Raw genomic sequence first — 27,988 nt, 5'->3', positions numbered from 1 at the left:
TCAAATACCCCCAAGGCTGGGTGCTGTAGCTCACACCTGTAATCCCAGCATTTTGGGAGGCCGAGGCAGAAGGATTGTCTGAGCCCAGGAATTTGAGACCAGCCTAGGCAACATAGTGAGACGTTCTGTCTCTGCAAAAAATTAAAAAATTAGCCAGACATGGTGGCATGTACATCTGTAGTCCAGGCTTCTTAGGAAGATTGCTTGAGCCTGGGAGTTGGAGGTTGTAGTGAGCTATGACCACGCTACTATACTCCAGCCTGGATGACAGAGTGAGACACTATCTCTTTAAAAAATACAAAACAAACAAATAACCACCCGTGCTACTACAGATTTGTGATGCTATATTCACCAGATCTTCAAAATAACTAATAATTATTTTTAATAGAGTTTCACTAATGCATTTTCAATTCTACATTTCAAAAGAATTGAACTTATCTCCTTTTTGTACTCTAATCAGAAAAATCAGAATTAAATTTTATTTTAAAATACATTTAATAAAAATAACCCACAGTTTTACATATTTTACATGTGTAGAATATTTACAAATTCCTTCTACAGCATTTACTTAATGTTTATTATTTTTCCATTATTTGCCTTTTGTACTATTTCCTTCAGTAGTAAAATATTTTCCAGTGTTCTTTTTTACTAAAAAATTAGCTTCTTGGGCAATCCTCCTAGGAAGCAAAAAAAAATAAAAAGGTTGTTCACATTTAATAATGTGCACATTCTTACAGCAATTTTTAACCAGTCACTGCATCCCAACTATATTATTTCACTAAGATTTTTCCAATAGTACTTAAACACTAAGCATACAAGGTACAGAAGAAATTTATGAAGGGAAGAAGGTACACATCAATGGTTCTCATAACTCTGATGTATACTTAAATGTGCCTGAAGTAATCTCAATGAAAGCAAATACAGCTAAAACAGCATATTCTATTTTATACAATTTAAATTTATAAAAATAGTCCACAAGCTACATTTCTTAGCTGCCCTTCAGTCACTATACATGAGCTATTTGCAGTTTTCTGAATTTGTTTCATTTCTTGTAAAAATGGGAATTTTACCTTGTTCCAAGGCCTCTGTTCTTTTCCGTTTTGTTGCCATAGCTGGATGTGACTGCTCCTTTAAGGTTTCGACGGGACAATTTGGTCTTGGCAGTTGACATCCAGGTGTTGGCCCTGGCCGATTACTGAAATACTTAGTTTTCAATGCCTTTTAAAAGATACCAAAGAAAGGTTTTTAAGTGAGTATCTGAAATGTGTGAAGGATAACCTAACTTCCAAAGTTGCTGGGAGCATTAAAAATACTATGTGAGCAGCTCCATTTCCAAAACAAAACAAAATTAATATCAAATATTTGGACATGCAAATTAGTATAAACACCCAGGATCCTAAGGTTGGCTGATAATTCCATTACTGTAAGAAAAAGAGAGCCCCTTATAATTTTCCCACAATTAAATAGCCTATATAGATTGAGTATCTTTTATCCAAAATGCTTGGGACCCGAAGTATTTTAGATTTTGAAACATTTGCATATATATAATGATGTATCTTGGGGATGGGACCCAAATCAAAACAGGAAATTCGTTTATGTTTTATATATACCTTACACACATAGCCTGAAGGTAATTTTATACAATATTTTTAATCTTCTGCATGAAACAAAGTTTGTGTTAAGTCCTTATCTGTGGACTTTTCCACTTGGGGTGTCACATCGGCACTCAAAAGGTTTCAGACTTTGAGGCATTTTGGATTTCAGATTTTTGGATTATGGATGCTCAACTAGTACTAACTATTCTTTGTAAGATATTGTACATTTCAGTTCTCTACACATTGAGCTTTTTTTTTTTTTGAGACAGAGTCTTACTCTGTGGCCCAGGCTAGAGTGCTGTGGTGTCAGCATGGCTCACAGCAACCTCAAACTCCTGGGCTCAAGCCATCCTCCTATGTCAGCCTCCCAAGTAGCTGGGACTACAGGCATGCGCCACCATGCCCAGCTAATTTTTTCTACATATTTTTAGTTGTCCGATTTCTTTCTTTCTATTTTTAGTAGAGATGGGGGTCTCGCTCTTGCTCAGGCTGGTCTCGAACTCCTGAGCTCAAACGATCCACCCCCCTCGGCCTCCCAGAGTGCTAGGATTACAGGCGTGAGCCACCGCGCCCAGCCTACACATTGAGCTTTATAGTTTAAAGTGCAATGAGAGAAACTTGCTCACAATATCTGTATATATTCAAATTCAAAATCATGTAAATATTCTTAAAAATAAGGCTTTTAAAAAGATACCATAGGTTGGCACGAATAGAATTCAATTCAATAATCCACTGCAAATGAATAGACATTTTACTTGGAAGGACTTACCCAAGGTTATTTCTATTAACTACCAGTCCAATGTTCTATATTTTCTTGACTCGGGCTCACAATTCCAATAAAAATAATTTCATCTAAATGACAAGTTTTTCAAGCTATACTTATCTATTTATATTAGTAGCATAGTAATGTCCAAAAGCCACGATTTGAGGTACTTCCTTTAGGATAATCCTTTTAGGAAGAAAAAGAAGTCCATGCAAACTTTTCAAGCATTTCCCCTCCAACATTATTAGTATTTGCAGTAATGATTTAGAGATTCCTTCAACAGTTGCATATCTAAAGTATTACTTCCAAATCATAGCAGTTCCACAAGTAAATTAAGCTAATTCTGGGTTACACAGAGATCCAAGAAAATATCCCATTCCATCTTTTATACAGATGTCTGCAAAGTGTTGTCTTTTTAAATCATATCTATAGGTCTTAACATTTTTGTGTTGGATTATATTTCTCCCTTCTTTTATTACAGCAGATATTTTTGGTCTTCCAAATTTTTCTTGAGTTTAATTATTACTTCCTTAAACAACTGTCAGTTTCAGTTTTTGTTTTACTTAGAATATCTCAATTTCTTGTAAATGTATAATTGTACCCAACTATATCATTTTCTCCCCATTACCACTTTTCTGAATGTGACGATGACCAGCATGGATTACATATAATGGGAGGAAAAGAAATAATAAACCAAACAAATCACTTTCAGCATTAGGCTTGCCACAAAGATTTAAATTAATATGTAAGAGTTTAACTGAGTCCGGGTGTGGTGGTTCATGCCTGTAATCCTAGCACTTCGGGAGGCCGAGGCAGGAGGATCACTTGAGGCCAGGAATTTGAGACTAGCCTGGGCAAGACCTCATCTCTATGAAAATTCTAAAAAAAACTAGTCAGGCATGGTGGCATACACCTGTAGTTCCAGCTACTTGGAATGAGGTGGGAGGATTGCTTGAGCCCAGGAATTCGAGGCTGTATCGAGCTATGATCATGCCACTGTGCTCCAGCCTGGGCAACAGAGAGAGAGACTGTGTCAAATAAACAAAAAAAGAGTTCAACTGAAATATGCCAGTTTTTTAATAAATAAAAAGCTTGGTTTTTTTTTTTTCCTCTTTAGGGAAACTGCTTAAAAGAGAATTATATGAAATAGGTATGTATTTATATGTTCCTAGGCAAGTGTAACTCTCCTATAGTTGTGTGTGCATATAATTTAATAGTGTTGGTAGCTTGGGGAAGAGATACAAAGTGTGTTATTCCTAAAAGCAAACAAAACCACATCTTCCTAGCATCTAAAGAATATTGTTAGATAGTTTTATAAAATTCTATTTTTATTTTATCAGTGCTACAGCCAAAATTATCCTTATATTTACTAACATTAAGAAGATATGTTAAAATACCTGTGTGGCTGTAATTCGAGTACACGGATTGAATAAGAATAAGCCTTGTATGAGATCTAGCAAGTCGTCTCCTGCTGCAATGAAGATGTGTTGCAATGGGATTCCAGGGAAACTCTTAAATGTCACATAATCTGGAAGACTGCACATGTCCTGTCAAAATATTTTTATAATTCAGATTTAAGGATTGAAAGGCACATAGCTCTCAAATGAAAGAAAACTATTATTTGCAGGTAACATTAAGTCTACACAGAAAACCCCAAGAAATCTATTTAAGAAACTCCCAGAAGTAGTAAGGCAAGGCTGAAAGATTTAAGATAAATATTAAAAAAATCAATTATAATTCTACATAACAGCAATGAATATGTGGACATCCAAATTAAAAACATAGGTTGGGCATGGTGGCTCATGCCTATAATTCCAGCGCTTTGGGAGGCTGAGGTGGGAGGATTCCTTAAGGCGAGGAGTTCGAGACCAGCCTGAATAACATAGTGAGACCCCGTCTCCATAAAAAAATAAAAATTAAAAAATTAGCTGAATGTAGTGACATGTGCCTGTAGTCTCAGCTACTGAGGAGGGTGAGGCTGAGACAGCAGGATCACTTGAGCTCAGGAGTTCAGGGCTGCAGTGAGCTATGATTGTGCCATTGCACCTCAGCCTGGGTGAGAGTAAGACCCTGTCTCTAAAAGAAACAAAAACAAAAAAACAGCCTGAGCAACCTGAGACAGGGGAGACCCTGTCTCTACAAATTAGCCAGGCGTACTGGTATGTGCCTGTAGTCCCAGCTACTCAGGAGGCTGAGCCAGGAGGATCACTTGAGCCTGGAGTTTGAACTATGATGACCCCCATGCACTTTAGCCTGGGCAACAGAGTGAGACCTTAGCTCCAAATAAAAAAAGAAAAAAAACCCACTCAATTCTATTGAATATATATATTCAGTGGAATATATACATTCCATTACATAATATTTACAGAGATGGAGAACAGATCAGGGATTAAGAAGAGGGTAGGAGGGAGGGGTGAGGTGAAGGTAGTCTAAAAATAAATAAATACTACCTACCTACATACATACATACATAAAAAAGTAGAGGGTAGGTGGGCATAAAAGAACACCATGAGGGATTCTTTGGTGATATTCTGTGTCTTGACTGTAACATCCTAGTGTGATGATGTACTAGTTTTGCAAGATGTTACCATTGGGGGAATATCTCTGTTTTATTTCTCACAACTGCATGTCAATCTACAGTAATCTCAAAACAAGAAGTTTAATTTTTAAAAAATCTTAAGGGAAGCATCAGTAAGCAATTACAATTTAGAAAATCATGTTAAAGGGAAAAGTGCATTATAAACATGAGCTCTGGAGTCAGACAGACCCAAACTGTAGTCCTAGATCTGTTACCTATTGTGTGGCCCCAGGTAAATTAATCTTACTAAGCCTCAGTTCTCTATTAAATGTAACTTATGAAAAGCACATAGTTAAGTGCTTAATAAATGATAGCTATTAGGGCATGTTTTACAATTAGAACATACAGCAAACTTCCAATTAGGAAGTTAAAGTAATAATAGCAGAAAAGAAATTCCTTGAACATTAATTTTAGCTACAGATAATTTCATTATAGTTTTAATCAGAAGGTAAAGAACCTGATTAAAATTTCCCTTTTCTAATATTTATTCTTTAGAGGATGAGGCTATTATATGAAGTAAAATCAAAGGCTCTACAATTTTATTGTAAGCATGAATAAGTAAGAATATATTACTGAACTGTAATATGTAAAATTTAGCAATTAAGTTGCTACAACTTTACCACAGATTTAAAATTTCTTTTTTGGAGACAATGTAATGGAGTAAAATAATCATAATTCTGAAACATCCTGTTAGTGAAAATACTATAAATATACCTAAATCCATCAAAAAGACATTGATAAACTAATATGAAATACCTATAAAATGGAGTATCACACACGTGTTAAAAAGGAAAAAAAGTCAGTGATCTATATTAAGTAAAACGAGTAAGTTGGTTACAAAAAAAAAAATGGTGTGATACCATTTTTGTTAAAGAATGGAAGAAAGAAAATGGGCTGGGTGCGGTGGCTTGCACCTGTAATCCTAGCAATCTGGGAGGCCAAGGGGGAAGGACTGCTTGAGGTCAGGAGTTTGAGACCAGCCTGAGCAAGAGCAAGACCCGGTCTCTACCAAAAATAGAAAAAACGAGCTGGGTATGGTAGCATGCACCTATAGTCCAGCTACTTGGGAGGCTGAGGCAGGAAGATCACTTAAGCCCAGGAGTTTGAGGTTGCAGTGGGCTATGATGGTGCCACTGCACTCTACTCAGGGTGACAGAGTGAGACTCTGTCTCAAAAAAGAAAAGAAAAGAAAAGAAAATGCATTGTGTGTGTACACTTATAACAGAGCTTTACATGAAACTATAAACAGTGGTTACTTCTGGGTTGGAGATTATTGGGGTGAGGGAAGGGCTACATGTATATAAGAGGTTGGATGGTATGTCACAATTTTAATGTTTTACTTTATATATTTTATCATTTAAAATTTTGCTTAAAGTCAGCACAAAAGACTGAAAATAAAATAAAATTTTGTAATGAGTATATATTACTATTATGATAATAAAATTTCTTGAAGATTCATATGACAGCACTATATAAAGAATATGACAATTAAATAACTTCACAGAATCCTAACTAAATTCCAAAGAAAATGCATGAAGGCTTACAGGCCATTGTTCCTCAGTTGGTGTGCCCAAAGTTTCAAATATTCTTGTTAGCTGATCGAGATCAGAATCTCCTGGCAAAAAAGGAACCTGAAAGAAATTGAGAGGCAGCCTTTTAAAGGTGGTTTTTGATACTTGTTATACAAATACCGTACATTTAATTAAAAGAACTAAAAGCTCTAATATTAAAATTTTAGTATAAAATGTAGTTGATGTGGCATTAGATCATGCCATTGCTAACCAAGTAAACAACATCTTCATTACCCATTTTATTTACTCCAAATTTTTAATAAACACTTACCATATAACAGGCACTGTGCTAGGCCCTAGACATTAAAACAAGGGTATAAAGCATTCCTTGCCTCTCCTGGGTGGAGGTGGTGAACATTGTTGATATATGTAAATAGGCATTTACAATACAGTGTGTTAAGTAAGAGCACAGAATCCTAGTTCACACTGGAACAGCACCTAACCCGCTCTAGACAGGTCAGGAAAAGCTTCCTAGAGGAAGTGGTGTGAAAGGTGAAGGACAAATAGGAGTTAGCCTGAGGAAGAGTCTAACATAGAAGAAGAAAACTTTTAGCAAAAGGACAAGTGCAAAGGCTGGGAGGAAGAAAACATACCAGTCTTTTTTTATTTTTTATTAAGGCTAGTGAAGCGAAGCAGTGGGAGTGGAGAAAGAACAAAGGAATCTGTAACTGGTTGTGATCAATTAGTTGTAAACGCCACTGCACTTGGACCAGCCAACACACCAATCTTATTTAAGCAATTTCTTAAGAAGTGTACCAGCAAACTTTAAAAGGATAAATAATTACAAGTTTAAAACTTTTGAGCTGCTAAGAAATGATCAAAATCCCTGCTATGCACAGGTATTATTTTCCAATTCATTCTCAGACATCTGTGTAAATATATGGAATATATTCTCAGTGAATAACTGTGGCCTCCAACACTGTTAAAGGGCCTTGAAAAGTTTACAGATTCACTGAGAAAACATGAGATTAAGTACCAAGTTTCCAACATTTTTATTATTGTGCACTACCAACAACCAAAGAAAAGAAAACCACCCCAGTGCCAATTATCAATTTACTTCTTTTCAGTTCCAAATTCAGCCTTTTTGCTTTCTCTGTGAAAATGGATCTGGGCCCTTTAAATATTCTTCCTTTGCCAACAGGCACTGAAATTTTGTCAACAGAAGATGCTGGAGAGACATTACAAGGAAAAGGTTTTGCTTCCTGGTTCCAGTTGTCTTGCTTAGCTGACTCCTGCAGTACCCACACGTTCTCTAGTTACCAGACTTCTGTAGCACCTGCAGAAGAGGCAGTTTCCACAGTGCTGCTCCAGCAGTGAGGCCAGCAGAGGACTTCCAGGGAGACATCTGTTCTGCAACAGCTTTCCTTAGCACCTTAGAGCACAAATTGCCATATTCCAGAAAGTAGGTTTCTAGCAAGTTCCACCAGCAAAGTTCCACAGTGACTTCTGTGCCATCCAGTGAACCACAACTGCCCTCTTCAACAAGGTCTAGATCTCATCCCTGGGGGTCCTTCTTCTCCAGGTGATCAGTCTTGGCCTTAGCAGTAGTGGTGGCTGATCCTTATATCTGCTATTTCTATATTCATTATCTCCTGGTATAGTTATTAATTCTTTATACTGTATTAAACTTTGGTGGTCAAATTAATGTTTTTATTTTCTGAATGGATTTAGTATAATCCCTATTTATTAGGGATTATATAACACTATACTATTATACATATTAAATGTACTCAAAAAAATAGAAACTAAAAGGGTATTAAATAACATTACAGCTATTTTTGGACATGTTCACATTTTCTTCTTATACCCCAAAGGATTATCTTACTTTTGTAGGATACCAGTATCCTCACTTTGTAGACCACCAATGCAAATTATGGACGAGCTTGCAATTTAATCAGATTTTAAGGATGGACATGTAAAAAATTTAAATTAAAATGAGCTATCTAGCATGTGGATTTTAGATCCCAAATTGAACAACCCAAGTAACTATAAAGGACATTTATGAGAAAAACTGGGGAAATGTGAATATAGACTTGATGTTATTAAGAAATAATTTTTTTCAGGTGACAATGGTATTATGACTATGATAAAGAACTGTTATCCTTTAGAGAAAAATACTGAAGTAACATATTAACACAATTATATGATGTTTGGGATTTGTGGCAAAAAATTTAGTGTGGGAAGGTACTGGTAAAATTTGCCATGTGTTAAAAACTATGGAAGCTGGTTTTTGGGTAAATAAAGGCACATTTTACTACTCTCTCTGCTTTGTCATTGTTTGAAGATATCCCTATGAATAAACTTTTTTTCCCCAAAGGAAGAGTTGCTTTAGAACTTGAACTTAAGCCTTGTGTTTTTTTTTTTTTTTTTTTTTTTTTGAGACAGAGTGTCGCTTTGTTGCCCAGGCTAGAGTGAGTGCCGTGGCGTCAGCCTAGCTCACAGCAACCTCAAACGCCTGGGCTTAAGCAATCCTACTGCCTCAGCCTCCCGAGTAGCTGGGACTACAGGCATGCGCCACCATGCCCGGCTAATTTTTTTTTTTTTCTATATATATTTTAGTTGGCCAGATAATTTCTTTCTATTTTTAGTAGAGACGAGGTCTCGCTCATTGCTCAGGCTGGTCTCGAACTCCTGACCTTGAGCGATCCACCCACCTCGGCCTCCCAGAGTGCTAGGATTACAGGCGTGAGCCACCTCGCCCGGCCAAAGCCTTGTGTTTTTAAGGTTTTGTTTGTATTAGATTAATACACGAACCTTATTAAGACACTGAATAGTACCATAGACTTATGATAAAAATTGGTCCTTTGACCCATCACCTCCCCCCATTTATAACTATGTAATTTTTGGTCAGTGTAGAGCCATCTTCACATTAGTTTCCCTTCCTGTATTAAGATTATACAACTTGGGTTTCCTAGAGGTAATGATTTCCTAGCCCTCCTCTTCTAATTCTTCTCCACCCCACCCCCGGCAACTTTGTACAAAGGCTGAGATTCCAGTTATCAATATCAATTTCCATATGATCAAATCTATCATAATCCATCAGTTCCTTTTTGTTTTTTCTGGAAGCCACCCATAGGGGCTGAAGCCTTCATCCCACTTGCTCCAGTCTGTACTGGGAAACCTTTAGGCCTGATGCATACCTGTTTTCTCAGAACTTTCCTTCACTATTAAATATGGAATTTTAGTCATCTCTTTCCTCTATTGACTCTCATGTTCCCTGGATCCTGTCTTTTTCTTGGTGTACTCTTATGCCTTAAAAGAGCAATTTTCCAGTTACTTCCTAGGAAAGGAATTGGATATAAACTTTTTGTATAATTGTATTTATTCTCACAGCTAATTGAAAATATGAATAAACATAGAATTCTAGGTTGAAGAAACATTTTCCCTCACAATGTGAAGTCTCCCAGATTCCAATGCTGCTGCTGAGAAGGATGATGTCATTCTTTTCCCTAATCCTTTATTTTCTTTTCTGTGTAAGCTATTTTTCCTCTCTGTGGAAATAAAATGTTTTCCTTACTCCTTGGTACTCTGAAATTTCACAATGGTGCACCTTGGCATGAGTCTTTTTTCATTTATGTAGGGCTCTTATGGTACTTTTTAAAAAAGTTTTTTAATTCTTAAAGATACATAATAGTTGTACTCTTTATGTCACTTTCAATCTAAACAGTAACATCTGTTAATGCTGGGCTATTTTCTCAAGATTTCCCACTCTCCATTTTCTTTATTCTCTCTTGATGCACTCTAGGATCAATCCTGAATCGATCTGCTAATTTTCTTATCTTTCCTCTACTATAGTCCATGTTTTTTTTTTTTTTTTTTTTTTTTTAAGACAAGGTCTTACCATGTTGCCCAGGCTGGTCTCAAACTCCTGGGGCTCAAGTTATCCTTCCACCTCAAGCCTCCCAAGTAGCTGGGACTATAAGGATGCACCACCATGCCCACCCACCTCTTTATCTTTTGATTTTACTTAATGAAAGAGTTCTCCAGCTTACTTTTCAAATCCTTTCACTGTCTTTGTTTGCCTTTACCGATCTCTTATTTTTAAAATTTCAAGTATCTCTCATTCTTTGTTCCTTCAAAAAACAAAACAAAACAAAACAAAAAACAACATTGTGTGCTTGTTTTATAGATGTAATATATAATATAATCTCTTAAGTCTCTGACAATTTGGACAGGGGTGGTGGAGAATTTTCTTCTGTTCCAGTTGTTTCTGTTTTTTCCAAGTTCCTTTTTAGTTTGTTTCAGTTTGTATTTCATGTTCGAAGCTTTCATCAAATATCTGAAGATCCTTAGTAACTATCCGGTGATCCCTAGCTAACCATTCATTTGGACAACATTTCCATAAACCACCTTTTTAATTGGGTGCAGAGACAGTTTGAAATAGAAAACCTTTCCTTAAAAAATTTTGTAGGACAAAAAGTATGACACAACAGCATGATTCTTTAGCTAATTAGGGTCTGCCTGTCATTTTCCTCATAACCTTACTGATGATTCCAGGAACAATACCAGTAGCTAATAAGATTCCAACTATGATTTTGACCAGGTCCACAATCTCTAACCTGTCTACCCTCTTCACTTACTTTCTCAATGAAGCGATCAGTCATAATATTAGGGGTTATGGAAGTCTGGTTTTTTTCTTGGCCATGAATGAATTTGGGAGGTTGACAGATTTTCAGTGTGAATTACTGGTATACTCTCTGTTCTTGTGAGTAGCAGAGCTATCATATCAGCTGATTCACAGAACCCATTTTTAGCACTGGGATTACCATATCATCTTCAAGTTTTCATGTGTGGGTTTCTTCTGCAGGTACTCATAGGGTATATGTATCTCAAAATGATAAACAGAATTTACATTCTTTTTTAAAAAAGAGACAGGGTTGTGGCCGGACACAGTGGCTTACACCTGTAATCTTAGTAGTTTGGGAGGCTGAGGCGGGAGAATTGCTTAAGGTCAGGAGTTCGAGACCAGCCTGATAAAGAGCAAGACTCTGTCTCTATAAAAAACAGGAAAATTAGCCTGGCTTGGTGGCATGTGCCTGTGGTCCCAGCTCGGCTACTCTGGAAGCTAAGGCAGGAGGATCACCTGAGCCCAGGAGTTTGAGGTTGCAGTGAGCTAGGATGACGCCACTGCACTCTAGCCAGGGCAACAGAGCAAGACTCAATCTCAAAAGAGAGAGAGAGAGAGAGACAGGGTCTTGCTTTGTTGCCCAGATGGCTTCAAGCAATCCTCCTGACTCAGCCTCTTTCGTTGCTGGGACTACAGGTGTGTGCCACTGTCGCTGGCAAAAATTACATTCTTAAAAATCTTTAGTTGAGTGTAACTTTTCTCTTTGGTATGCAGAAGTTATTTTCTGTGTTCAAGGAAATAAAAAAGCTATTCAATCTTGGGTTTGTATTTCTTTAAACACATAAGGCTTGAGGACAGGGAGAACAGGAACTGGGAGGTGGGGAGAAAAAACTCCCAGCATTGGAAGGATTCCTCAATATTCCTTTACCTTCATCATTCACAAGGGAAGGCTAGTCTTTCTGGAGATCTAAATTGGATAGCTAAAAAGAAGTTTCCAAGTCAGCACCTTTCTCTCCCGTGAGGGTAGGGAGGGGATGTTTTACTATCAGATGGTCTCGGTCAGAGAAATGCTATAGTAACACTATGTCTGCTCTGTTTGAGGGTCTGACACAAGGATTAAAGTTATATAGAGTAGCAGCTGAGGTGGTTGGTATTATGTATCCCCCTAAAGTAAAAACAGCCCCAAACAAAAAAACCTACCAGGATGACAAAATTTCATCCTAACACATTTAGTTACTATAGAGATACTGCCATATTACAAGTTAATTTCTATGTTCTGAAGTATAACTATCTATAGTTAAATCCTTATTGTCCTAAATGGGAGGTTTTCTCATTTTACATTAGCATTAATTAAAAGTGTTGCATTTGGGGGCAGCTTTCATTTTTTATTTTAAAGATTATATTTTGGGGACAGGGCCTCACTTTGTTGCCTGGGTATGAGGGCAATGGCATGATCATAGCTCACTGCAACCTCAAACTCCTGGGCTCAAGTGATTCTCCTGCCTCTGCCTCCCAAGCAGCTCAGACTACAGGTGCATGCCACCATGCCTGGCTAATTTTTCTATTTTTTGTAGAGACAAGGTCTGGCTATGTTGCTCAGGCTGGTCTTGAACTCCCGACCTCAAACAATCCTCCCACCATGATTTTCCAAAGTGTTAGGATTACAGGCACCAGCCATTGTGCCTGGCTGGAAGCTTTTTTTTAAATTGATCTATTTATAGGTTATTTTTGTTATAAGGACAGTGACAGAAAGATAATTCTTACACAAATTATGAGAATAACTGGCTGGGCATGGTGGCTCATGACTGTAATCCTAGCACTCTGGGAGGCCAAGGCAGGAGGACAGCTTAAGCCCAGGGGTTCGAGGCCAGCTTGAGCAAAAGTGAGACCCCCATTTCTACTAACAATAGAAAAATTAACTGGATGTGTTGGCACATGCCTGTAGTCCCAGCTACTCGGAAGTCTGATGCAGGAGGATCACTTAAGCCCAGGAGTCTGAGGTTGCTGTAAGCTAGGCAGACGCCATGGCACTCTAGCCTGGGTGACAGAGCAAGACTCTGTCTCAAAAAATAAATAAATAAAATTAAAAAAGGAAAAAAAAGAAAGTAACTGTATTGAAGTGTGGACATTAGTTTAGACTTACCCTTAGAAGCAACTCCGCTAATATACAGCCAACAGCCCACATGTCTACACCCACACCATACATTCTAGCTCCAAATAGTAACTCAGGGGCCCGATACCACCTGAAGAACAAAAAGAAACAGTGTCATTTTAGAATGGAATTATTAAAGTTTTTGTTAGAAATGAACTATCATATATGTTTTTTAAAGCTAATCCCTCACCTTAAGCACTAGATACCATATTCTTTTGCCTACTTCTAAGGATAATGCTCCTGCAATTCTTTCCTCTTTCTCCTACATCATCAGTCTTTTGTTTTCTAATAGACTTTTTCCATCAATGTACAAACATACTATTATTTCTCCAGCCTTAAAGTTCCCTAGATCCCACCTCCCTCAACAGCTACTTCCTCATTCTCTGGTTAGTTCAAAGAATTATCTATTCTCACTGTCTCCAATTCCTCTTCTTTCATTCTCTCTTAAACCCTTTTCAAGCAGGCCTACCACGCCACCAAACTACTCTTGTCAAGCTTATCACTGAGGTCCACTCTGCTAATCACATTGTCAATTCTGAGTCCTTATCCTAATTTGACTTATTAGCAGCATTTGATTTATAGAGAAAAAAAAATATTACGTCATTAAACATGAAATGTCCAATTTCATATCAAAAGTTTATTATATCTCAAACAAGAAGCAGTACAATTAATCAAAGTATGTGCCTAAACTGTTGACACAGTTTTGCCATCTTTTGCTTATGCCAGTGATTATGAAGCCTGAAAAGCAAGTGGCGATGAAATTGTGAATGGCATTTTCCACAGCTTGTTGGGAATTGAATATTTCTCCTCGCAAGAAGTGGTCCAAAGCCTGGAAGAAGTGGTAGTCAGTTGGTACAAGGTCTGGCGAATCCGGTGGATGACAAAGAGTGTCCAATCCAGCTTCTGTAGTTTGAGCAGCGTTGTTTTTTGTTACATGTGGTCTTGCAAGAGAATTGGCCTATGTCTATTGACCAATTTCGGCTGCTTAATCGCAAGCATCCTCATCATTTTGTCCAACTAGTCACAGTAGACATCTGCTGTAATTGACCAGGCTTCATGAAGCTGTAGTGGCTAATACCAGCACTGGACCACCAAACAGACAGCATTAGCTTTTTCTGATTAATATTCGGTCTTGGATTGTGTTTTGGCACTTCATATTTATCCAGCCACTGTGCCCAATGCTTGTGATTGTCAAAAAGACTCCATTTTTCAAACAATACAGTGTAGAAACCATTCGCCTTTATGTCGTGACAGCAAAGAAAGGCAACTTCGAGATAATTTCTCTTCTGACACTCATTTAATTCACGCAGTACCCATCTTTCCAGCTTCTTTACCTTGCCCATTTGTTTCACAAGGTACAATATTGTTGGAACAGTAATGTCAAGCCTTGCTGCTGATTCACCCATAGGTTGAGATGGACTTGCTTCCACTACAGCTTGCAGCCCATCATTATCCACCTTGGTCTCAGGTTGCCCACATGGCTCATTTTCAAGATTAAAATCACCAGAATGGAACTTCTCAAACCATCAACGTACTGTGGATTCATTAGCCACATCCTTCCCAAACACTTCATTGATATTTCAAGCTGTCTGTGCTACACTGGTTCCATGATGGAACTCATTGAAAAATAACACAAATTTTTGACTTATCCATGGTTTCACAAAAATTGCTCTAAAAACAATTTGAAAGATAATCACACGCCAAAATGTGAGTTTGAAAGACTGAGGACGTATCTTCATGATTAAAACAACAACAATAACAACAACAAAAACCAACCAAGAAGTGTCAAAGTGAAATGTCAGAGATAACAACTGTCAAACTTTGCACTTAAGGATATTGGACATTCTATACTTAATAACCTAATACGAGAAACTGGTACATGAGAAAGCACCACTTAACAATGCTCTTGTATAAGAGTCCCTGTTTTTAAGAGTTCCTGAATGATGGGCTTAATTATTCCAGCAATCACATGAATAATTACTTAAATCCCCTACTTCTACTTATAGCTAGGTAACTGACACTTAATGAGATCTATTTGGAAGAAGGTAATAAAATAATTTAAAATAGAGAATCTGGAAAAATGTTCACAGAACCGTAAAAGAGTTTTGGAAATTAATAAATGCCATCTTGACAAGAAATATAATATCTATTGTCCTTATCTATTTAATGTGATTTTCTGTTTTTATACGCCAAAAGTATAAACAGAAAATATAATTACTAATAATAATATGAAAAACTCAAATACCAAGACACTGCTTTGTTTAGAGAATTTTCACTCACAAAGAAGGACACAGAATCAGAATGACCAATATAATAAACATGAGTCCAATAAATCAGGTGATCAGGTAAAAGAATAGCCACTGATGTTCCAGCTTATTGAAGTAAAAGGTGAAAATTTAAATTACTCCTCAAAGTTACTAGGTAAACGTCTGAAGACTGAGTTACTTCAACTCTGGAAAAGGGCTGTTTTTTTTTCATTGTGGTAAAATATACATAAAATAAAAAGGGCTGTATTTTTTTATTTTTTTGAGACAGTCTCATTCTGTTGCCCAGGCTACAGTGCCGTGGTGTCAGCCTAGCTCACAGCAACCTCAAACTCCTGGGCTCAAGCAATCTTCCTGTCTCAGCCTCCCGAGTAGCTGTGACTATAGGCATGCGCCACCATGCCCGGCTAATTTTTTCTGTATACCTTTTTAGTTGTCCAGTTAATTTCTTTCTATTTTTAGTAGAGATGGTGTCTTGATCTTGCTCAGGCTGGTCTTGAGCTCCTGAGCTCAAACGATCCATTCGCTTCAGCCTCCCAGATTGCTAGGATTACAGGCGTGAGCCACCACGCCCAGCCAAAAGGGCTGTATTTTTTAAGAAGATACCAACAATGATTCCTGAACTCTGCCAAGAAGCCAATTGATGCTCATTTGTGATCAATAACCTACACAACATAAGCTTTCAGTTACTTAAGGAATTCTTACCTGGTTACAACCTGATGTGTATAAGCTCTATTGGGGCTGCCAAATGATTTGGCCAAGCCAAAATCTGCCAGTTTTAGAACTCCATTTTCATCTAGCAACAAGTTGTTTGGTTTCAGATCCTATATGAGGAAAGTTTTAAACAAATAAATAAGCAAGGTGGGGAACACCATAGTGCTACAGTTAGTTGGCTTAACTTTAAACTTAGCAAAAACAGAGTAACACCAACACCCAAAATTTAAACATCAGTTTTTTTCCACTGATATAAAATCCCATAAAAGCAAAATAAGATTTCTTATATTATATAGTGAGAATTTGGGTAAGGTATTTAATTTCATTGAGCCTCCATTTACCCTACTTCGTAAGGTTGCCATGAGGATTCAATCCAGTATTTTCTGTAGAGTCTAGTGTAATGACCGGCTCATAGTAAGCACCCAATAAATGGTTGCCAAAATTAATTTAATGACAATAATATATATAAATATTAGTAAATAAAAATATTATGCATTTAAAAAGGATAAGGAAGATATCCTTCAAAATCTATGCTAAAAAGACATCAGCAATAACCTAGAAGGGATTCCAAATTTAAGATATGATAATTACGTTACAAATAATATATTTAGCTATTTATCTAAATACAGCACCTAAGAACATCTACCTAGCTAAATTATCAGCCTTCTTCCAACAGCTGAATATTCCTAAAAATGATCTATTTCATAAATTTTATTTAATGACTTCATAGAATTTTAGAGCTACTAGAAACATTATTTTTCTTTTTTTTTTTTCTTTTTTTTTTTTTTTTTTTTTGAGACAGAGTCTCACTTTGTTGCCCAGGCTAGAGTGAGTGCCGTGGCGTCAGCTTAGCTCACAGCAACCTCAGACTCCTCGGCTCAAGCGATCCTCCTGCCTCAGCCTCCCGAGTAGCTGGGACTACAGGCATGCACCACCATGCCCGGCTAACTTTTTTTTTCTATATATATTTTTAGCTGTCCATATAATTTCTTTCTATTTTTGGTAGAGATGGGGTCTCGCTCTTGCTCAGGCTGGTCTCGAACTCCTGAGCTCAAACGATCCGCCCACCTCGGCCTCCCAGAGTGCTAGGATTACAGGCGTGAGCCACCGCGCCCGGCCTAGAAACATTATTTTTCTAAAGGTATTTTGGCATTGTATACGTTAATCCAAGACTCTCACTGTATTTTTTTCCTGTAACAACAGTATAGCACAAAGAATACTGAATGTAAAGCCAAAAGAACTAGATTATAAAACTCTGTTGGTTATCAGCTGCTGACCTTGAAAAAAAATATAACCTTGGTCAGGTTACTTAGTAACTTAGCTCTTCATCTATGAAAAAAAAAAATGAAGGATTGGATCTCCTTCAGTTCTACAGTTCACATGATAATTTGGAGTCCTCACAGCACCACCTGCTGGAACTGAAGGGAACACATATAGGAAGGTGGGATAAAATAGTCTAGCTGTATCTTTATTTTGTTCAACAATTTACATATCCAGACCATTATACTAAACTGGCTACATGAAATTTGGCTAAAGAAGCAATATTAAAAACCTTACCCTATGGAGGATCCAATGTTGATGTAAATATTCTAGCCCTTGAAGAGTCATCAACATGTAGGCTTTGATGTGTGATGGTGTCAACACAAGACTATTATCCTTTATTATAACCTATAAAGCAGGTATACAATACACAAATATACTTTATTATTCCAATGAATTCTACCATATAAAACAATTTGTAGACCTAAAATTAGCCTCTCAAGAGAGGTTACCTAACTCTCCTTAGGAAGTACTGTCAGAATTTCCAGAGTTAGGTAGTTAGGGAGAGCATCTCTGGTTTGAAAAGCAGTGCTTTGTCTCCTACTGCTTTGACATGAAATTCATCACTTATTTTTGCTTGCCTCTTCTAACGATAGAATTCAGTATTCCTTTGGGAAACCACTTCTTCCCAGCTCAGTCCACATGGTTAAAATAGGACTGACCCTACTTGAGGCCTCCAGAGGTAGGCACATGACCCAGGTGTGGCCATTACCACACTGCAGTCTCCTGGCCAGGTGACTGGTTCAGGGATGGAGACATGATACAAGACAAGTCAATCAACCAAGCCAAATACTTGTGCTAAAATCAAAGGGATCAAAGCACTTTTTTTTTTTTTTACCTCAGAGATTATTAAACTGAAAACACATAAGCCTAGATGTGCCTGGACTACCATATTGAGAAATTGCACCCATGAATGAAGGCAACAAAAAAAACAGAGCTGAGTTAAAGTATAAGATTGAGTTCTGATGGCAGCACTTGTGAGCTGTGCCTAAAGTAAGTTTATTTCTAGACTTATCAGCTATATGAACTAAAAATTCCCATTTTGTTTTTTCAAAAATCAGATTTAAGGGAAAATGTACCCTTTTTAGTGTACAGTTCCATGAGTTTTGACAAACACATCCAGTCATGTAACCACCACCATAATCAAGACAGAGTTCTATAACCTGCCAAAATTCTGAAGCCCCTCTATGCTCAATTCTTCCCTTTACCCCTGGCAACCACTGATCTCTGTTCTTTAGTTCTGCCTATTCCAGAATATCGTATCGCTGGCAGAATGGTTAGAGGTCTTGGGGCCGAAACGATCTCAACCTATGCTCAAACTTTAAATGGGTTAGGGGCCCAGCCTCCTGGCAGAATGATTGGAATATCTTATGAATGGAATCATACAATATATAGTCTTTTGAGCCTGGCTTTTTTCACTTAGTATAATACATTTGAGAGTCACTAATATTGTTGCATTTATCAGTAGTTTGTTCCTTTTTATTTCTGAGTAGTATTCCATTGTATAGATGTACCACAGTTTGTTTATACATTTACTACATGAAGGACATTTGGGTGTTTCCTTCTGACGATTATGAATAAACATAAACACCTATGTACCAATTGGTTGGTATGCTGGCATATGTTTTTGTTTCTTTTGGATTAATACCTAGCAGTGAGTATTGCCAGATCACAACATTACTGATTAGTGGTACTGATGCTGGAAGGACTTATCATAATAAGCTTTGGACTGAATCACACCACCAGTTTGTGCATGTAGTGTGTTCCTTTCACTTTTGATAACGTTCTATACGAAATCTTTTTTTTTTTAATTTGGTTGGTGTGTATTTAATTGTATACGAAATCACCAATCTGTTTCCAAGGTGACTACCATTTTGCATTTTCATCACAAGTAGTGTGTGAGAATTCTAATTGTTCCACACCTTGAACTGCCAATTTTTTGAGAGTCAATTAATATTAATGGAAAGCATGAGATCTTTTATTTTTAAAAAAGAAATCTGGCTTTCAAAGGGATGATATTACTCTGTGATAATATAGAAATAGGACCTAAATTCCACGAGGCTTAATGCTCATTTCTCTAAAAATAGCGTCAATAAGCCATAGGAACCGGGTAGACAGAAATGCCAATGAAATCCAAATCTTTGTATTAATGTTTAACACTGGGAATATAGCTAAATAATTAAAAGTAAAGAACTCAGAGATCCTTTTGACTTCAGAGTACATCCAGATATCAACAAAATTAAGAATTTTTTGGAGTATCAGTATCTTAAGTAGAAAAACATTTAGATTCTCCTTTGATAAACTGGGAGAAAAAAATTTTCTAGGAATCTTAATCTTACCTCTAGATCAGTTTCCATAAAATCAAAGACAAGGCTAATATTAGATTTATGTCCAAAAGCATCAAGGAGCTGCAAAGTAAATTTTTTTAAAAGTTAAAATGTGGTATCATACCAACTGAGTTAACTCTAGTAAATTTAAACAAGCATTTAAACTATTGGTAATTCCCTGTAAAGCTTAAATAATTTTATTAAATTTGACATTTGGTTTTTTTTGGACAGTACTAAAGGAATTAGTATTTTGAAGCACAAAAAACATTAAACTTTACTTAAAAAAAAAATCACTACTTGACCTCTCCCCCCAAATTTTTGGCATTATAATTAAGAAATAAATTAATGAGGGGAAAGGGCGAAATGAAATAAATTAATGAAAACTTCACCCCAGTCTCCAGTTAAAAAAAAAAAAAACCCAAGTACAATGCCTAAGAAAATCCTCTAAGTAGCAGCAGCTACCATTCAATGAATGAGTACATTTTCTATGGCAGGCACTATTCCAGATACTTTACATGTATTCAATTAGCTAGTCTCACAACAATCCTGCGAGGTAGGGACTATGGCAGAGTTGTGAGGAAACACGCTCAAGGTCTCACACAGGAAGGGTTTTGAATGTAGGCTGTCACTCTTAGCCATTGTATGCTAGGGCCCTCCAGGCTTCAAAATAATTCCTGACAAAATGAGCCCATATATCCATATTTGATTTATTCCATTGGCTGTATAGTTTTAAAGACATTATCTATAGGAACAATAAAGATAGAAAACATTTTGGGACCAGGTGCGGAAGCTCACACCTATAATTCCAGTACTTTGGGAGGCCAAGACAGGAGGATTAATGAATCCAGTTCGACACCAGCCTGAGCAACATAGTGAGACCCTGTCTCTACAAAAAAATTAAAACATTAGCCAGGAGTGGTGGAATGCCTATAGTTCCAGCTACTTGGGAGGCGGAGGCAGAAGGATCACCTGAGCTCAGAAGTTTGAGGTTACAGTGAGCTATGATTGCTCTACTACACTCCAGCCCGGGTAACAGAGCAATACTCTCTCTCTCTCTAAAAATAAAATTAAAATAAAAACAGAAAAAAGAAAGTACATTTCAGGCTGATAAACTTTTAAGCTTCTTTTGCAAGCATCACCTAGAACAACTCATCTTGCTGAGCCTTCACAATCAACATCTACATTCAGAAAAGACAGGGTCCCAAATCCCAGAAAACAATTTAGATCATACTCACACCAATTATATTTGGATGACTTAGCTCCTGTAATAATTTTATTTCTCTTAAGGCTGTTCTATTTATACCTATATAAAAAGACAAGCAAAAAGTGAGTAATTCTGAAATCTCAAATCTTCTTATAATTTTCTTTTTTAGGAAAGGTTAGTTATTCCACAGACATATAAGGGCTATTTTGGCAATTTTGGGGGACAAATCTGTTGTTCTTTTATACTGCTTTATTTTTTAAATAGCTTAACACAGACTATGAAAAATGGTGAAGAAAGTATTCACTTTATCTGTAGCACATCAGATCCGAATACTACAGGATTAAAAACATACATAAGTATGTAGCTTATAAGTGATAAGTAATTATCTTCCTTTCTCTTCCCCTATAAATATTAGGGGCAGATTCTTTGTGCTGAAAGTAAACTAGTGATAAGACAGTACCTTTTCCAATACAAAGGACAGAACTCTAAAATGAGATATGGTACTGGCACTTACACAGATGAAGGGTTTTTTAATAAGAGTGATTTTGTGGTTTGGCACGGTGGCTCACGCCTGCAATCCTAGCACTCCGGGAGGCCGAGGCAGGTGTATCATTTGAGCTCAGGAGTTTAAGACCAGCCTGAGCAAGAGCCAGACCCCCATCTTTACTAAAAACAGAAAAATTAGCTGCACATGGTGGTGTGTGCCTGTAGTCCCAGCTACTTGGGAGGCTGAGGCCAGAGGATCACTTGAGCCCAGGAGTTTGAGGTTGCATTCAGCTACGATGACATCACAGCACTCTAGCCAGGGCAACAGAGTGAAACTCTGTCTCAAAGAAAAAAAAAAAAAGAGTGACTTTGTGATGACTAAATAGTAAGGCTATTAACAAATAAGGATTTGGAGAAAGGCATAAAGAAAACTTCTTCCCACCTATCTATTCCATAGTGAGCTTTGTATACTTCCATGAAAATGTATCCTGAATTTTCAAAGTAATTAGAAGTTCAGAAATAGAAAAAGCAATGGCCTGTAGCAACTAAAACAGCAATGAAGACAGTAAGATAAGCCACTAATAACCTTGCTGCCTTCAGTTTACTTAGCGGATTGGGAACGTTCCTCTAAACACCCAATTGGTGGAAATCACCAAATATCCTTTCTCTATCCTGCAGTAACTCTATCCAGAACCATTGCTAACTCTTATTAATACTTTGCTCTTTTCCTCAGTGAGAATAAATCCTGATCTGTCAGATTACATGAAATACATACCATCTTTAGCTTCTGATCTGTGTCCAAGTTTGATCTGGTAAAGGGAAAAAACCCAAACATATTAAAAATGTGTTAAATTATTTAAACTCAATGTATAATATATAAACAAAGATTTAGCTGATCAAAAAAACAAACATGTAGCAACTCATATGTACCTACTATTAGGTGAAAATGGAGCAGGAATCATGAGCCAGAAAGGCAAATTAACAATAGACAAGAGAATCAAGCACCTACTCTTGTCCCTTAAGTTTTTGAACTACACATTCAAATAACAGAATTAAAAAAAAAAGTCTCTTCTATCTTTTCAAGGTTAATTAAATGTGCACCAAAATACTGAGGGTATACTGGATAATTAAAAAAAGAAAAACACTTCAATTTTGCTTACTTGGAAGGAAAGATGTGGCATATAAGCAGAAAATAACACGTTGGATAGTTGGTAGCATCTCCGATAATGTGCTCTAAGGTACACTTTTCCAAAGAGCAAAATTACAAATTATGATACATGTGGAAAATGGTTAAACTATTGTTACTGTGACTAAACATAAAAAATTACATTAACAGGTTTAGTCTTACATGAAATGAATTATCTGGTTAAAGAACATTCTCTTACTACTTTACATAAGAACTGTCAGTAATCAAGAAAAGATTACTCCTGGAAAAGCACAGCTATTTTACATTAAAAAAAATCTTCCACCTATACACTAAAACAAAACTTTTTATTTAAAAGTAGGCCACTTAATACAGCACCAAAAAGTAAGACACTTAGGAATAAAGCTCTCCAAGATAACTATAAAACTTATCAAAACATGCTTAATAGCAAGAAACCAAAATAAACACATTATCATGTTCATAGACAGGAAGACTCAGTATCATACTTATCAATTCTCTTTAAATTCAGTGCAACTAAATTTAAAGCTCAACAGCATTTTTTTCATTGACATGGACAAACTGATTCTAAAATTTATATGGAAAAGGAAGGAGCTAAGAATAGAGAATGTTTAAACTCTTACATTTTCCAAACATAATAAAAAGTAGAGTAATCTCATGAAGCCCTCTACTTTATCACCCAGATTCAATGATGACCAACATTTTGCCATGCTTATTTCATTCATTCATCCTGTCTCTTTAGTTCACTAAAATATTTTAAATCTCAGACTTCATGTCATTTCATCCCTATATACTTAAGTAGGCATCTCTAAAACATGGACATTTTTACCTAACCATAATGCTATTTTCACACCTAACAAAATTAACAATAATGCCACAATAGCACCTAATGCCTATTCAAATGTTCCTGTTTCAAATTTCTCAACTGGCTTAGAGTAGCCAAGACAATTCTGAAGAATAAAAACAAGACATGTGGGACTTTGTTAACAGATTAAGACTTATTATAAAGCAATAGTAATTAGAGATGCTATAGTATTTCAGCAAGGATGGAAAAAAAAAAAACCAACTACTGGAATAGATCGTGTGCTCAGAAATGGACCCAAGTATAGGAACTTGGCATTACAAGTACATGGGGAATTTGGCATTACAACTCATTGAGAAAAGGACAGACTACCAATGGTAGTCTACAGTAGTCTATTGGGACAGCTAGGGAAAAAATATTGGATCCTCATATCTTACAACGCAGGAAAAAATTAATTACAGATGGAATAAAGACCTACATGTTAAAATCAATACTATTTAACTTTTAGAAGAAAATATAGGATATATCTTTATTACCTGGAAATAGGAAAGCACAGAAAAAGGAAACATATAAAGGGAAAAAATTAACAAATTCAACCATATTAAAATTTGACTTTCAGTGCCTCAAAAGATACCATAAATAAACAAAAAGCCTAGCCAAACACTGGGAGATGATATCTGCAATGTATATTTCTGACAAAGGGTCAATATCCAGAATATATAAAGAACTTCAACAAATCAACAGGAAGAAAAAAATGTAAGCTACCCAGCAGAAAAACAGATAGGAGAAAAATCTAAGCAGCCAGTAAGTCTACAAAAAGATGATCAACCTCACTAGTAATTAAAGTTAACTGAAACAACCACATGCCATTTTCAATCTATCTAATTGACAAATGTTTCAAAGTCTAACAATACAATTGCTATTGAGAATGTGGTGGGCCAGTAAACTCATCCAACCATTTTGGAAAGCAGTTAGACCGTAGTATCTGGTAAAGTTGATGGTTGTCATAATCTGAGGCAAAAATACATAATTGGTCTCAATTATAGATACATTCTCTAGAGAAACTCAAACATGCATACAAAACAACTCACAGAAGACTATCCATAGGATTGTATTAGAGGACAATATTTTTAAAAAGCCTAAATGTCTATCAACAAGAATTTGGATAGAAAATTTCAGGGTAGTCATATAATAGAATCTAATCATCAATGAGCATGAATAAACAAGAACTACATGTATCATTATGGAGGATTTCAGAAACAATGTTGATTCAGAGAAACAAGTTGCAGAAGCATATACATTCTATACATATATATACCGTATACATACGTAGCTTAAAAGATTGCAACACTATATATTGTTTTGAGATACATATATGTGAGACAAATACTGAAAAATGAGAAATGATCCAAAAGACCATCAATGGGGGATTATTTAAATTGGGACACAAATTGAATACAATCTTTTAATAAGGATGAGGCAGATAAATGATATTTACAAAGTCCAAGATACAATAGGTGAAAGAGTACATACAGAGTAGCTTAATGATTCCCTTTCTGTAAAATTAAACACACATTAGCAAATGAATGGAAGTAAAAATTACGAGTGTTGGACGGGGAAGGTCCAGGCACCAAATCCTCAATGTTCGCAGTAGGAAGTATAGATTATGTCTGAAATGGGGGGGTGGGGGGGGCGGACACCTCAAGAAATAATGACATAAACACATTACTTAAAGAAATGGAGGTAAATACCAGAGAAAACGGTGAAAGGAGTTGACACTGGTTGTTTTGAGGAGTGAAAACCAGTAGTAGAGAGGAGTTAAGCATGTTAAAAGCCTGGGCCGATTAATTGCCTTTTAAAACTATAAAAATGTACTATTTGAATAAAATAAAAACTAAATGTAAAAGATTCCACTGTAAGTCACCTTTAAGGGAGAAAAGTCTATCACAGAGAAATAGGATGGATTCTAAATCCTAATTTTATGTTAAAAACAAATGACGGGGCTGGAGAAGTGGCTCACACCTGTGATCCCAGCACTTTGAGAGACAGAGGCAGGAGGATCACTTCAGGCCAGGGGTTCGAGACCAGCCTGGGAAACACAGCAAGACCCGTGTTTCTACTAAAAATTTTAAAATTAGCTAGGCCTGTTGTTGCATGTACCTGTAGTCTGAGCTACTTGGGAGGCTGACGCAGAAGGATTGCTTGAGCCCAGGAATTCAAGGTTACAATGAGTGATGACTGAGTCACTGTACTCCAGTTTGGGTGACAGAGTGAGATCTTGTCTCTTTAAAACAACCAACCAACCAAACAAAAAAACCCACTAGGACTTTCATCAATATTCCAATATGAAGAGATTATACCAGTCAGTCAAGTCAATACATTTTTAAAATTTTTTTAAATTTCTCTTATCAAGTTGTGATGTGAAGCTCAATACATCTTTAATGAGTCCCTACGCATCTGCTAGCCATAGTCCACAGTGCTGGGTATGTGAATGGAATTAAACAGACAATGTACTCACATATAACCGGATTTTGGACCTTTATAAATGCTATATAGAGAAATATGACAAAATAGGGAAGGAAGGAAGCACATCTGTTTTGGCTAGAATGAACAGAGAAGGCCTCTATGAAGAGACATTTGAGTGAAACCTGAATAAACCAGAATAAATCAGCCATACCAAGTTCTAGAGGGAAAATAATCAGAAGGCAGAGGAAACGCAATGATCCTGGGACTATAATGAATTTAAGGTGTCCAAGAAACAGAAAGGTCAGTGTGGGTATGATATGGTGAACGAGAGGAGAACTAAAAAGGTAATAAAAGGGTCAGGAGAGTTAAGGGTTTTATAAGGGAGCAGCTATAGTGGCAGATCATATAATGTAAGCTGTAAAACAAGGACTTGAGGGGAAAAAAAAAAGATAATGGTGGCAGGAATAATTGAGGAGAGGAAGAGAGAGAGCCAGGTATTAAGTGAATGGGGGGCTGCAAGATGACAAAAATGGGGAAGAGGAATGAATATAAGTCTGATGACTCCTTCAAAGGAGTAAGTGTTTTTGAAGAAGAAACAGATTCAAAGTAGCAAAAAGACCAAAAGAAAGATCAGGGCACCTAGATCTAAATCCTAGCTTTTGAGCTGGGTGCGATGGCCTGTGCCTATTGTCCCACCTTCTCAGGAGGATCATTTGAGCCCAGGAGTTGGAGAACAGCATGGGCTACGTGGAAAAACGTCTTAGCTTCAGTAATTACTAGCTGTGTGATTTTGCCAAATCACCTAATCTCTTATATCCTCAGGTACCTGAAGTGTAAAACGGGGTTAGCTTTACCTACTTCACAGGCTGTTTGGATGGTTAAATGAAAAACTGTAGGTGCCAAGTGAAAGTTAGCTAACTAGGCAAGTCTTCGAATGTCTGAATTATATGCATTCTGAAGTCTTCTGAATGCATATAACATGCTACTTAAAATGCACCACATCAGTGTTGTTAATGCTAGTGAAAGCCTTTCATGGTACACCTGTACATAAAAAATACAGATGGCACACAGAGTGGATGCAGGTGAGGCAGAAAACAGCGATCTGGAAAGATCATGATACCAAATAGTTCTGAGGACTGAATAGATGGGCAGTACTTGCCCCCTTAGCCAACATCCGAATGTATGCAGTCAAAATAACATGGTTTCCTCTTCATTTCAATTTAAATTAATGGAACAAAAAACTGGTTCAAATGGAACTTAATCCTTTTGTCTTTGAAAATGACACGAGTAACTTCTCATCTGAGCCTGGTCAAGAGCAGTAAAATGGCTATCAATTCACAGTACAGATATCTTCAAGAAAAGCTGAAGAAAACATAAACGGTAACTCACTTTCTTAATGGCGACGATTTGGTTGGTGTTTTTATCTCTGGCCTTGTAAACCGTGGCAAACTAGAAAGAAAAATAGGAATAACATAAATTTGTAGGAGTTTTTTGATGTTTGCCTTTTTGCGTTTTTACATTTTGGGAACCAAAGAACCCAGGGTTCTTGAGCGGCTTGAAACTTCGTGGGGCAGTCCACGTCCTACTTCAGCCTATTCTTCACAAAGGAGAGGGCCGCTCAGGAGTTCACGTCCAGGATGTAAAGAAGAGGGGCAGCAGGTGCGTCTGGGCAGCCTGTCCCAACCAGAACGAGCAGCCAGGCTAGTCCTCTGGCCTCCTCAAGAAAACCTGCAAAGGCTGAGGCGGCGAGGTGCCCTCCGCTCCGGGGCCTCCCAATCCCGACAGACCTCACCTGTCCCTCCCCGAGGAAGTCCAGTTTCTCATAACGCTTTGCCCGAGACTTCACGTCCAAAGCCATCCAGCGCCGCTAAGCCCGACTCCAGTCAAAAAGGGTGCGCTCCCCGGCCAGCAGAAATTTAAAGCCACCTTAAAGTCTCCAACAGCCACTTCCGTTCACTAGGCTCCGGCGCTTTAGTAGCCCCGCCCCATTTCCGGAATGGGCGTGGATGCTGGTCAG

The 27,988-nt window shown here is 37.1% G+C and overlaps 1 protein-coding gene across 5 annotated transcripts; it reads right to left on the bottom strand.

Moving 5' to 3' along the window:
• Nucleotides 1–352: 352 nt before the first annotated feature.
• CDK7 (cyclin dependent kinase 7) lies at nt 353–27,965 on the bottom strand. Of its 5 annotated transcripts, none has more exons than XM_069492042.1 (12): nt 27,898–27,965; nt 27,361–27,420; nt 22,317–22,350; nt 21,089–21,154; nt 19,864–19,932; nt 17,762–17,872; nt 16,196–16,314; nt 13,218–13,317; nt 6,481–6,567; nt 3,756–3,905; nt 1,071–1,218; nt 353–677 (listed from the first exon to the last, which is right to left on the bottom strand). In XM_069492042.1, exons 5-12 carry the CDS (start codon nt 19,879–19,881, stop codon nt 649–651), a joined length of 762 nt encoding a protein of 253 aa, XP_069348143.1. In that variant the 5' UTR covers nt 19,882–19,932; nt 21,089–21,154; nt 22,317–22,350; nt 27,361–27,420; nt 27,898–27,965; the 3' UTR covers nt 353–648. The 5 variants fall into 5 exon arrangements, with proteins under 5 accessions (XP_069348143.1, XP_069348140.1, XP_069348144.1 ...); XM_069492039.1 differs by having other exon boundaries at nt 21,087–21,154; nt 27,764–27,919; XM_069492043.1 differs by lacking the exon at nt 22,317–22,350 and having other exon boundaries at nt 27,764–27,919.
• Nucleotides 27,966–27,988: the final 23 nt, after the last annotated feature.

The sequence above is a fragment of the Eulemur rufifrons genome, chromosome 17 (assembly GCF_041146395.1).
Source record: "Eulemur rufifrons isolate Redbay chromosome 17, OSU_ERuf_1, whole genome shotgun sequence".
NCBI lineage: Eukaryota > Metazoa > Chordata > Mammalia > Primates > Lemuridae > Eulemur > Eulemur rufifrons.
This window is presented reverse-complemented; position numbering and strand designations above follow the sequence as displayed.

Excerpts from the sequence above, each read along its gene's own strand:
- CDK7 (XM_069492039.1), bottom strand. The coding sequence starts at position 27,829 with ATGGCTTTGGACGTGAAGTCTCGGGCAAAGCGTTATGAGAAACTGGAC. Across the intron at positions 3,906-6,480 it reads CAACTGAGGAACAATGGCCT|GACATGTGCAGTCTTCCAGA; the intron begins GTAAGCCTTCAT and ends ATATTTTGACAG. Across the intron at positions 1,219-3,755 it reads CTCGAATTACAGCCACACAG|GCATTGAAAACTAAGTATTT; the intron begins GTATTTTAACAT and ends ATCTTTTAAAAG.